The 13,420-nt window shown below is 46.5% G+C and overlaps 1 protein-coding gene across 1 annotated transcript in view; it reads right to left on the reverse strand.

Moving 5' to 3' along the window:
* LOC104495937 (histamine N-methyltransferase-like) overlaps positions 1-8,183 on the reverse strand; it is a 9,872-nt gene extending 1,689 nt beyond the window's left edge. Inside the window, 3 exon segments of the mRNA XM_010138989.1 lie at positions 3,336-3,443; positions 7,051-7,103; positions 8,047-8,183. Coding sequence (XP_010137291.1) covers positions 3,336-3,443; positions 7,051-7,103; positions 8,047-8,183 — 298 coding nt within the window.
* Between the last annotated feature and the right edge of the window lie 5,237 nt (positions 8,184-13,420).

The following is a 13,420-nucleotide window of genomic DNA, read 5'->3' on the forward strand; positions in this document are numbered from 1 at the left end:
GAAAGAGCTTTGCCCAATGAGCATCTCTTGACATTTGGCTTCTGTTACGTTCATATAATTTTTCAAAAAGCCACAGTTTCAGCCAACTGCTTCAGGTAAAAGGGATAATAGTGTTTTAAAGCAAAGACTAGTATAAAGAGCGACACGTGGCATGTATTCAGACCTCGATACAAGGCACATCCAGCGACTGAGGAAAGCAGAAAGCTGGAGAAGTGGATTCAAGGAATAAATTATACCAAGGGCCTGGCTCCTCACTGCATTTCTTTGCTTTTTATGGGAGAAAAACTGAGAGATAATTTCATAATTTAAGGGATGCTGGAATGCTAATGTCCATCTGCTGGCATATGGAGCTTATCTCACTGTGCTCCTGCCTGGAGCTCAGGATTGCTCCAGGACAAAGCTAGCCCTGATGTGATTCCTGTGCTTCGCTGGAGTTAACATAAATTTAAAACTCAAAAGGCCCAAAGGCAGACTGAGCCTTAGCTACAGAACACATGTTCAAAACAACATGATTCGCTAAGACCAGTGCCTTTACACCACTATCACAGTTTCTCCTTTCGGGCTCTGATTAGAACATATCCCCGTCAGACAGATGAGAAATGCTCCATCAACACTTATCTCCTCTCTTTTGTGGCTGGAAATGGGCCACTCCTTTCGGATGCTGCCGCTGTTACTCTGTTCGCTTCCACTTATCAGTCACTGGCCCCAGCGCTCGCAGTTCAGATTTAATTTGCTGTTTTAAACTCAGGCTTCATTCTGCAGCAGTTCATATCACCGTCACAAATAATCTGGTGCAATCTGGTTCAATTCAATTGCTAGACAGCCTGCGAGGAGGCACTGGGAAGGAAACTGGATTGCTTGCCAAGGTGGGCATTTAAAGTCAAAATTTCGGAAAGGGCAAACCAGTGAAGGGTTTGGAGAACTTTTCTTAGGAGGAGAGGCTGAGGGAACTGGGAATGTTTGGTCTGGAGAGGAGGAGGCTCAGAGGGGACCTTATCACTCTCTACAACTACCTGGAAGGAAGTTATGGAGAGGTGGGGGTTGGTCTTTTCTTCCATGTTATGAATGACAGGACGAGAGAGAATGGCCTCAAGTTGCACCAGGGGAAATTTAGGTTGGATATCCGGATAAATTTCTTTACCCAGAGGGTTATTAAGCATTGGAACAGGCTGCCCGGGGAGGTGGTGGAGTCCCCATCACTGGAGGTGTTTAAAAGCCGTGTGGGTGTGGTGCTGAGGGACATGGTTTAGGGACCCTGGCAGTGCAGGGTGAACGGTTGGACTCAATGATCTTAAAGGTCTCTCCCAACCAGATGATTCTGTGATTCTATGATTCATTCTAATTATGGGAAGTTTCTGCCCAAAGGTTCCTCTGAACCAAAAGGCATCACCCTAATGATTTTGAAAAGTTTTCTTTATTTTCCTCCTGTGTTGAACCCCGATTGTCATCTGGGTCAGAAGCTGGTCGTGTGCCCTTGACAAATGCCATCAAAACCGGACTGCCTGCAGTTGTGCCGTGCTGTGCCATAGCTCAGCTGTGAGGCCACCAACACTCCAACCATGGTCACCAAGGGACTTCACCTGGACGTGGACCAGGAATGAAGAAAGCTCAGCCTGGCCAGGGGCTTTGAGGAGCACCTCCATCATATGTTGCAGTCTAAGACAAACCTCAGTTTATCATCACTGCACGTCCCACTGTGAAGTTTCTTTTGTGAACTTGGCTTCTCCTTCCCAAGGAGAAAGTATCCGGTTAGGCAGAAAACATAACTACTGAATTCTCAGAGGCACAGATAATGTTTCCAATTCTCCCCGGAAGATCTTAGGGCTCAGAAACCTAATTAATGATACCTACTGGGGACATGATTAATTACCAAATAAGAAAGTTTGAAGAAAGAAATTCAGATGAATATTTCATTTCCAGTTTAGCATAAAACTTAAAATAAGGACAACGTTTTATATTTTCTTTAACTTTCTTCCGGAAAGAAATTCACCGAAGTAGGATAGGAGTGCCAGTTGATTGTTGGTAGGTGGTGGGACCACTAGCGCAAATCCAGTCCACGTAGCCTGTGGTCCACGACCCAGTCAGCACAGAAATGCTATGTGCAAGTGCCTAAAACTGTCTTATAATAAAACGGAGCAGATGCTCTGTTGCCCATCCTTCATCACCTCAGCCTGGAGCAGCGTAAAAGCTCCTGGGATTTTGCACAAGCCATCTTTTCAAAGATCAGCTCTGTGTAGTACAGAGAAAGATATAAAAATATTATATCTTATATATATTATATCTGGGAGCCTTTGGTGCTTCCAGTGACTCTGAACTCCCCCAATGCAGGGAGAAAGGGATCGTTACCATTTATTTTTTTTTCTTCGATTTCCATAAGTTGTTTCATACTGGAAATGCTTCGTTTTAAAGGACTTAAGCAAGAGTAAGACGGTGTGCTTTTACAGTCTGGTATTTACTATGCTTTGGAGCATTTCCAACAACACGGGCTGCTGATGAGGTTCATTCATTACTGCCACATCCATTCAGCAGCCGCTTCTGGCAAGGTGTGCTCTGCTCCGGGCTGCTTGTAGCCTGTACGAGTGTAGCTGGTGTCACCTCCGTACAAGACCATAAATACCTGCTAAGGTACAGCCTGGTAGGTGTTAATCCAGGGGTAATCAATCTGAGGATTGATGTTTACGGCTCACTTTGTAGGGCAATTTGACCGAAGTACCCTGCTACCACTCAATCCTCCTCGGAAAACACTTGGCTTCCCTTCATCAGTGTTGGGTTGGCTGGTGGAAGGAAACAAGCTCTAAGCCACAGAGCGCATGGCGAAGTCTTTCCTAATCTGTTTTACTTCCCTTTCCATGTTTTCTAATTCAAAGGACGGTAATTTATTTAGTGCAACACTGTGAGGTTTGGCCGTTATTTGGAAATCATTTTTAAGATATGCGAGAATTACCATGAGACACTAAAATTTTCCCTTTGATGTTGAGGAAGGATCCTGATTCAGCGTGAGCTGAAGGAGAAAAACTTTCTGAAATGTGGGATTTGACTCTATTCCCATACAGTCACCCATCAGTTCCCACCTTGCTTAGCTTTTAAAGTCTGTCGAGCCCAGGCATTTGCCACGCAGAGTTCTGTGCAGTGTGAGAGGCCAAGATTTTAACAAGAGACTGGACATTGTTGAAAAGCAATGATGACAAAACCCCCATAAAATAGTGATTTTTTTTTAACTTCTAAGAGCAAGTTTTGACAGGAAAGTGTTTGAACGTGGGGTCATCCAGCATTCAGCTCTTTTTAATGCATTTAGCGTACTTAATGTAAATTAAGTTTATTTAATGTAAAAATACCTTTGTACTTCAGCATTTGTTCAGCACTTGGCTCTATGACATCGTCGTTGATGGTGACCCGTGGATGTCTGGCTCATACTTTTGAGAGGATCAGCAGGTCAATCTCACCTGGGGAAGTAGGCAACACGGAATACAAGATGAAAGCAAAGCTGGGGCAGGTGTTATCTCCACCACCATCACATCCCTTTTGAAGGCTGATGCCTGCCGTTCACACACAGAAAATGGACCACTCCGGTACACGTTGCTGCTTTGTGTTCTCAGCAGATGCCAGTGAAGGTTTAGCCTTAGGATTTAAGAAAAAACCTAAATATCAGTTCCAACTATCTTCATTCCTCCTCTCTGGTTATCACTATCGGTGCCAAGGGAGAACCGTCATGCACGTGGCTTCACCTTGTATGTTCCAGACATTCTCCCAGGGAAGATCCTGATGGTACCAGTTCTGATAGTCCCAGCAAACCTGGCAGGGTTTCTCATGAGACAGTAGACTTCTAGCCAAGCGCCTGCTGTTTACCAGGTCACGTGGGTGAGAGAGGAGAGAATGTGTGATTATACTGGGGTCAGAAACAACATTCATGTCGGTTTGTTGTTACTGTCCTGTGACTTTTTCCGTAAGTATGATGAATAGTGCACATACCATTTGTGTTTATCTCGCCCCTGTTTATGGAACACCCCAGAGCTGACTTTGTACTTTCTTGGTGAGGAATACTTCTCTCTGGACACTGCTCAGTCCAGCTGCAATTATTTCACTGATGGAAGTACCAATGGGGCCAACATTTCGAAATTTAAAAATTGCTGACAGCGCTCTTGGCCACCTCTCCCCATCCACAATACAGGCAGCTTAGGGAGACGATGCTCCTGGCAAGGCGTGGGGCCGGGGACAGTATCACCCTGGCTTGCTGCGCTTTCCTAGGGCTCACTTCTGCTTATTGTGCTTGAATGCTTTTAGATGGAAAAAAGAACAGAATAATGAATTAAGGTAGAAAGACTAAAGTGGAGGGTAACTGGGGTGCATAACAGATACAGGGGCTGTGTTACAGACAAATATTGAGCTTTGGCCTGAAAGACAGCCTTGTGCTTGCACACAACTCCACGTTGTAAAATTCCCTGCAAATGAACAAACCTCTGCACTGAATGGAAGGTCACCCAGCAAACTCAGATGGCTGGACAGGCCCTTGCTGAGGGACCGTGGAGGGAGGGCCCCCATTGTATCTGCACAGATTCTGCCCATCCTCACAATTTTCAGTGCCCCTGAGCTCTCACCACTTCAACATTAGCTCCATTATATCGAAATTTTGCGGTACAAAATGAAAATATTGGGGATTAAAAATATCCAACGTGTTCCCCCCAGCCCAACACAGCACACCTGGTCCTCCCCCAGGAGGGTCCTTTTCACTACGAAGAGCTCGCTGCCTGCTTCTGGCCTCTCCACACACCACCATGGGTCAAAATGAGGTGCTCCAGCCCAGGTCTCACCTACTCATTGACACCCTGAGAATTTGACATCGAAAGTGAGGGAAAGTTCAATCTTTTCAGATTTACATGTCTTTCTTAAAGCAACTAATAACACCAAAATTTACATGGCATCTCTGCAAGCATGTTCTTTGAGGGAGGGAAATAGATTTTCTGAAGGAGCAGAAATAGCCGCGCTATCACGGCAGACACTGTATTCCGTTGAAAAATCAGAGCAAAGCCAGTTGTCTGCAGGCTGCCATGCTAAAATTGGGGAACATAGAATTTGTAATGAACTACAACATTTTGATTTTGGGTTGCTTTACCAACTTCCTGTAAAAAGGATTAGCCCTTTGAAAAGGCTGTGCAGGTCCTGATAAAAAAAAAAAAATTGAATTTTGCATTTCCACATGCGGATAGGTCACTATATTTTCTTCCACTCTTCTGTGGCCAAACCACCCCTGTATTGTTTTTAACCAAAAAACCCACCCCTTTGATTCATAATTTAATCCACTGCCTTAATTGGCTTCAGTTAGCTCTTTTATATGCAAACAAGTGTCCTGAGGCATTTTACATTCAAATCTGTGGCAGCTTGCGTTATCAACAATTTGGCAATTAGGCTATCGGAATTATTTAAACCCTCCAACACAATTACCTTTTAAAGGCTACCACTATGTTCACCATTAAGTTTCTAATTAAACATTTTATGTAACGGGATAGTTTATAGCGCAGTTGCTACTTTATAGCAGCGTTGATGACTTTTATGGTTTTTAAAGTTACAGAGTGCTGCGCACCAGAGCGTGAACTTAATAAGGCAGAGGCTGTAAGCGGAGGCAGGCGCCGTAGACGGGCGGGTGTAATGGGATATGATGCTACATCCGATGATTTGCTTGTCTCTCGAGGTGGAAAAGCGGAAAGGAAACGCTTTCCGTCCACGGTCTCTCCCTGTGAAGCACAGGGGTGGATGGAGCCAGGGCAGCAGCTCCATCACTGTCCTCCAGCATCAGCCAGGGTTAGCTGGGGGCATCTGGGAATTTGCTCCCTCCTCAGCTCCCAGGGACTCGTGACAGGAACGAGCCAGCAAGCAGCAGGGTTTTGGTGATTTGGGGATTTTTACATCACAAAATGAGCTTTGCCTGCACGTTATTGATTGAACATCCATCATGCTAAGCTGGAGTGTCCCGGGTTAGGGAGTTAAGTGCTTCACTAAGAGAAGTGTACCTGTTAAAAACTTTTTCGGGGGAGAAGACTGCTTTCCCTTGTTTGGAGAGCCATGTTCCTACTCTGGCACACTGTCTCTTTTATAACTAATGTCCACCATTTACATACAACTGTTTTTCCTTATTAGAAGAGATTGACAAAGCTGAAATTAGTCTTGAGATGGTATGACTAAAGCATTTAAACTAAATTAACTCTTCATATAAAATTTAAGTTTGATGACTTAATGGACAGAGCAGAGTTGGAAAACATAAGCTTTAATTACAGGGGAACTTAAGGAAGAATTTAATGAGAAGAAACCACTTGATGTTATTGGTATTGTTTTTCCACCCCATGAACTTAAGATAAGAGACTCATTTCTTCTGGCTATTTAAGTTTGATGACTTAATGGACAGAGCAGAGTTGGAAAACATAAGCTTTAATTACAGGGGAACTTAAGCAAGAATTTAATGAGAAGAAACCACTTGATGTTATTGGTACTGTTTTTCCACCCCGTGAACTTAAGATAAGAGCCTCATTTCTTCTGGTTTCTTCAGATTTCTTCTTGATTTCTCCTGGAGATTATATTCAGCTTCAGTTTGGAGGGGGTGGCGGGGAGGAGCTACTATGCGTTGACTGAACAGGCAAAACAGATATCAGCCAAGGCTGTCACGTAGCAGCGCAGGAGACAGCAACAACGGGGAGTTACCTCCTCAGTAAAACATTACAGGAGAAAATAACCGCAATGCAAGCAAAAATTTGGCATTATGAGGAATCTAAGACACTATGGTGCTTTCGTTTTGCATAGGACACTATGGGTCAGTTCAAGCCTCTCCTTGCCCTCAAGGAGTGATGGTGCTGAAGGAGGTTTCTGGTGGAGAACATACAAGAATCAGGGTGGGGAGGCACAGGCTGTTTCCAGGTGATGTGGCCACACACCAGCTAACGCCATCTGCTCCTGGAGGTACTAAGAAAAGACTAATTTCCCATTCTGCCTCTTTCTGCAATTTGTAATCTGCTGCTCTTTGAAAAGAAAGGAAGTGTATCAATACTGAAGGTCACAGCATACCTGCTCCACCACCAACACTTAGAATATTGATTGCAGGCTTCTCTTTTCCAATACTGAAAAACATTATTTATACATTTTAAGAAAGCTGCACAGAAAAGAGGGTTATATCTGTTTGTGAAGCACAGGAGATCCCATGAAGGCTAAAATCTGCAGGACAAAATCAAATACAAGTGCGCGTGCACAGCCATGCCTGCGAGATGGCAGGAGGGATCAGATTCAGAGCTCTGCTCTTCGGGGATTCCTGATTTCCAGTTAGTTTGGCAATTTGTAGAGGAGTTCTGCTTCTACAACAAGTGCACACAAGCAGTGGCAGATACGTGCCTTCTGCATGTCTGAGCTTCAAGGACTAGAGACCTCCCCGAGTCTGGAACAGCAGCTTAAAAATTACCTGTGGAAATTTTACAATTTTCAAAATGCGGAGGAAGGAGGACAGTGCAACACCTCTAAAATCCCTTGGCAGGGCTTTGGCAGAGCCATAAAACCCTGGGCCCAGAGAAGGGCCTCCCCAGAGCCATGATTGGAGCCCAGCTGCCTGCTGCCTGAAGCAGCCCGGAAAGAGAGGGGGTGCAGCGAGAAAACACAGACAGGCAGGTGAAGCAGGAGAGTTATTTACACATACTAGAGGAGCCTAAATATTAACTGAAAATATTGCTGTAAAAAGATGTTTTCAATTGAATCTGATGTTAGAAGGCAATGTCTGCTATTGCGTTTTTCACCTGTTAGCATTGGTTGGGGTACGCCGTATTTGCATGCAAGGAAACGGTTCGGCCTTATCGCCTCCCTGCTAGGCAGCTCCGTCCTGAAGAGCAGCCATTCAGCAGCGTGTGTAAATGAAATCTCCAGCCGAGCCCTATCAGAGACCTACAGACGGGGCAGCCGGCGGGGAACAGCAATCTGCCTCTCGCAGGCAGCCCCCCGAATCCAGCCAAGCCCATCACCACCACGGGACCATGACCCCGGCTGTCCTTCAGCTCCACGCGGCCACCTTCGCGTTACCTCACTATCACAGCTGGCAACTGTCTCTCCGTGAACTCCTGCATGCTCTGGTGCTCAGTCGAATGTGCGAGGAAGACTCGGAAAGTCTGGACGTATCTGGCAGGGTTGGAGAGCAAACCTCTCATGGGCGTTGCCATGCTGGGTGTCAGAGGGGTGCAAGAGGCGACGGGTGCTCCCTGCACCTCTTCTTTCAGACCTAAAGAAGGAATAAAAAATGCTGGAGAGGTAAAAATCAGCATGTGCCTGGACTTTGCTCCTCATCTCTGGCCCTGCTACCGCGCCACAGAGCACTTAGAGAAGTATTACGCAATTCTGCAATAGAAACTGTAAATCAGTTTGAGCAGCAAAGGGTGATATATCATCTTTAATCTGGCAGAGGAAATGCCACCATTTTTTAACTGTGCTGACACAGGGCTCTGTTAAAACCCAGTAAAAGGGTCTTTAGATGGTTCTTAAATAAAAGAAAAATTCCTCTGTTTCTTGAAGGCATGGAGAGGCTCCAAAGACTTGGTGTGGATTAGAAGAAAGTGCAACACACATCTCCAGAGATGCTGGCAGGTGTCTCTATCTGCTTTTTAATCCTTTGATGTTCTTAAAGGCAATATTGATGGTGGGGTGAAAACAATAAAAACCTTACAAATGCATTCTTTATTTTTCTAGCTCCTCTGAAGATAATGGTATGATTCCCATGGGCCAAGTAGTTAATTCACATCAGCCACGTGAGTTACTGGAATGGATGTTTTGCTAAAGCGACTTACAGAGTCAGGAGCGAGGGAGGCAGATTGTGCTATAGGGAAATGTCGGGCTGTACCTTGACAAGGGCACAAAGACGTGTTCAACCCCTCTTGGACTGAAGTTTAAGTCCTAACTGCAAGGAGAAATAGGAACTCTCTTCCTCCTTGTGGGTTCCATGCTTAAGGATCGTGCCTCATCTCCCCAGTCTCTCTTACTGTTTCCTCTGGCTTTCCCGCAGAGGTTACATCCCAGCCACCTCTTGTTGCTTTTGTTGCTCCCCCTGGACTGTCTCCAGCCAAGCCCCGTCATTGCTGAAGTGCAGAGACAAGGGCAAAAGCCTCCCACCTGCTGAGATCCCCTGGCTCCAAGTGGAGCTGGGACAGCTTCCCTTGCCCCACGCCTCCCTGATCACAGCGGAATGGGGAGGAGGATTGGGGAAAAAAAAAAAAAAACTCATGGACTGAGATAAGAACAGTTTGATAATTGTGATTTTAATAATAATAATAATCGTGAAGATGAAAGAGAGAGAAATTCAAGAAAAATGAGTGATGCACAGTGCAATTGCTCACCACCCTCTGACTGATGCCCAGCCAGTCCCTGAACAGGGATCGGCTCCCCCTGCCACCAGCTCCCCGCATTTATACACTGGGTGTGACGTCCTACGGTATGGAATGTCCCTTTGGCCGGTTCAGGTCAACCGTCCTGGCCGTGTCCCCTCCCAGCCTCTCGTGCAACTGCTCGCTGGCAGAGCATGGGAACTGTAAAGTCCTTGACTTAGGGTAAGCGCTGCTTAGCAACAACTCAGACATCAACGCGTTATCAACACTGTTCTCATCCTAAATCCAAACCACGGCACTGCGCCAGCTACTAGGAGGAAAATTACTTTATCCCAGCCGAAACCAGGACACCCTCACTTACCAGCACGACCACTGAAATACGGGCTTTTTCCAGACTACCTGTCTGTCCCTTTGAATTATAATCCTGGGCTCTGTAGTGCTCAATTCCCTCCCAGCTGCACATCAAATAACAGCAGTCTCACCCCTCCTCCAAATCATGAACAGAAGCACAAAAGAGGGGCGTGCTCGGGCTCATACTTGTCGTTATTTCCCTTTCTGGCAGTGAACTGATGGTACGTTTTCTGACTAACCGTGTAACCAGTATTCCACTCACCCTAAAACTGCCTCATCGAAGTCACATCTTCCTCGCTTGCTTATGAGGATGTCATATAAGATGTTGCCAACCCTAAAGCCTCTGCATAGGAGTGTCTCCTTCTCCCCTGTACACTGGGACTGTTACACCGCTGGCAGAGAGATGAGCTCGGCACAGTTTCTCTCTGACATCTCCACATTGCCTGCCCATCACCTTTTTCTCTCTCTGGTGCTCACTCCTTGAAGGATAATTTCTAGGGACAGCCATCATGCTGAGCAGCTCCAGCTCCCCAGCCCCTCCTCCTGCCCCCTTTTCAACAATAACACGGCCTGCTTGGCTTTGCCCCCTGTCCTTTGCTGCTCTCGCCAAAGATAACGTCCAAGGAGTGATTTGTTTTCGTTTTGTATCCCATGAGCCACGTTGCTACATGTCCCAAAGGCTCCTACAGGAAGATGCACGGTGAAGGTTGGCATCAGTGTATCTCCTCCAGCACATGCTGCTACCGGAGACATTAGACCAATTAGCAGTGCCTGCTAATTGCTGTCCTTGGGGCAGTCCTGAAGACCAGCATTGACACACAGTGTGATTTTCCTTCCATACAACCACCGAGGCAGACCTAACTTTTGGCGAACTCCCTGTTCTCCACCCTCCCAGACAGCAAGGATGCTTTCAAGGGAAAAACCAGAAAAAATGAGTATGTTAAAGAGCAATGATGAAAAAGGGACAGCATTAAAAACTTTGCTGGGTCCCAGATGCTCATGAGGGCCTGTTGAAGTGGCATGGGAAGGTGATGGTCCCCTCTGGCCACAAAGGGTTAGGTAAGAGATGCAATCTGGCCCGTGCATTAGACAGACAGAGCAACAAACTGCCGCTGACTTGAATCGGTAAGGTGGAAGACCTTTGCTCAGGCTGGCATCTGCTGTTCACGGTGCCCACGCTACCCACCTGGCCCTGGCTCAGCCACCTCGAACTGACAACTGCTCCTTTTCACAGCTAACCAGTGCTCAAATCCCCAGAAAAATCTGAATTAACCTGGAGAAACCAAGTATGAATTTTGCCAGAGAGAGGAAGGAAGCAAACACCTGGACATGGGCCGGGTGAGCATTACTCACTGCTAACCCACCCTGAAAATAAAGTGGTATATTCCTCGTTTACCCATTCCTCTGCTCTGCTCAATTCTTCGCTTTTTATTTTAAGAGCGTAAAGCGGCTTTGCTATTCGACACTAACATATTTTACTACCTTCAATCTTAAAAAAATATTTTGTAGTTAATAAGAGGTGATTTAGATAATCGACTGGTTTTCTGTGGTTCCCTCTACTTCACGTTATTTAATTTGCCCACGTTCCCTGCCCAGCACTCTCTAATGAGCAGCTGAGATTCATTTTCATGTTAGGTGCAGTTCAAGGAATTTGTCTCATTTATTTCATTAAGCTTTTGCCTGTTTGAATTTGCCCCATTTATTTCATGATGTGTTTTGCTGTTTGAACTGCAGCCAGTTAACTTTAAAAATGAGTAAAGAGAAGGAAGAAAAGGATTTCTTCTGAATCAGGCTGATAGAAACTTTTGTGGACAATACTGTTCACTTGGGCATGTCCCCTTCAGCGATAGTGCAGATTTATACACAGCTCTCTAAAAGACTGAGGAGTTTCAAAAACAGACCCTGTGTTTACATGGTGGTTACTTGATCCACTTCTGGTTTACGCCTGTGCTAGCAGAATTAAACCTTCTTTAAATTCAAAGTAAAACCCTTTAAACATTCCCTGTGAATCCAGAAAACAAAGTGAGCATTCCATTAGCTGTAAACTATTTGCAGCAGGAGCTTGGGCTTATTAGCAGAGGATTAGGTCTTGTTGCTGAACACCAGCAGCACAGGGGTCCCTCTTGGAGGAGTTCGGTGCACGCTGTTAAGCTTGAGCTTGCCTCGCGGGCAGCCCTACTTACGTGTGAGTGGTCCGTGCTCTTGGAGCTGCGGGCTCCCACGACGTGATGCTGCTGTGCTGCTGAGGACACGCTCCTGTCCAGCTGCCTTCCTGGTGGGAACACCAGCAGCACAGGGGTCCCTCTTGGAGGAGTTCGGTGCACGCTGTTAAGCTTGAGCTTGCCTCGCAGGCAGCCCTACTTACGTGTGAGTGGTCTGTGCTCTTGGAGCCGCGGGCTCCCACGACGCGATGCTGCTGTTCTGCTGAGGACACACTCCTGTCCAGCTGCCTTCCTGGTGGCTGCTGCCATCCCACCCCCAGGGCCACGACATGGCAGCACGGAGGAGATTTTGCTGCCTGAAAAAGGAGCAGGCGATATCATGCCCTTGTGCGGCGGCAGCTGCCTGCAGTTTACACCCTGTCTGCCCCGTCCGCCCGGCACCCTCTGCATGGGCCCTACCAGCTCTCCCCCAAGACACTCCTGGCACGGCCACCAGCACCCTGGGAGCAGGTAGACCCAGAGCTCTACCGAGGTGTTAATTAGAGTCTGGATGAAAATTAAAGCCCTGCCTCCAGTATATAAGAAGTGTGACTCCTGAGAAAGGGGAAATAGTTGTCTCAGTGTGTGGCACGCGGCTCCGTACGGAATCCTTTACTGTTTGCCTGTAGAAGCCTATCGTTATGGATTACTTCATTTTCCTGCCAGTAGCTGAGGTTTTGCTTTTCTCTTACTTTCCAGGGCTTAAGCAATGGCAGGCGTTTTCCAAAGTGTGTGCACCCTCCACAGCCCTGTTAGGAACACGCAGGGAGCACAAGCGTGGCAAAAAGCATTGACCCATGTCTGGGTGTTCAGAGACCTAATAAAATATTTGCCGTGTGTGTGTTCCTCAAATTATTCATTGTCCCTTAATGTTTAGTGAGAAGGAATTACTTTGAAGTTAAACAAAGAAGTTTTCCTTCTGCATTTGGGTGGAGAAATGAACTGTTCATGGAGAAATGAACTTTCCACATCGTGGAAGTCATAGAAAATAATAGCAGTAATATTAATAATCGTGCTTTCAAAGGCGCAGTTACAGGGAAAATGGCTGTAGTTTGACATTTAGCTGAAAGTTTACTGAAATAAAGATTTCATATCAACAGTTAAAACTGCTCAGCTGGAACAAGGACTGTGTGGGAAGGCAACACCCCCTGCATTTTTTTTCTCTCCATACACAGCACAGTTTCCAAACCACACGAAGGGAAGAAGGTACAAAACCTTTTGCCAAGAAGCAAGCTGAGAGCTGTGGGGTCACGGAGAGCTTTGGTCCCTCGGCAAAGAGGGATGCTGAGCCACGCAGGGAGGATGAACGGCCCCACAACTGTTTTACGGTTTCAAATCACCACTTCATTTGCAAGAGGTGTTCTCTATGGAAAGCAAAACTCAGCTCCTCTGTCAGACACAAACCCGGCCAGCTTCTCTTGGCTTAAAGAGTCCCAGCGAACGCTCGCTCCGCAGCGATGGCTCCCACCCAGGGTGCAAACCCTGCTGCAGCGGCAGGCGGGCCGGGGCGCCCCAACACCTCTCCCGGCA

Source organism: Buceros rhinoceros, unplaced genomic scaffold (genome assembly GCF_000710305.1).
Source record: "Buceros rhinoceros silvestris isolate BGI_N320 unplaced genomic scaffold, ASM71030v1 scaffold16836, whole genome shotgun sequence".
NCBI lineage: Eukaryota > Metazoa > Chordata > Aves > Bucerotiformes > Bucerotidae > Buceros > Buceros rhinoceros.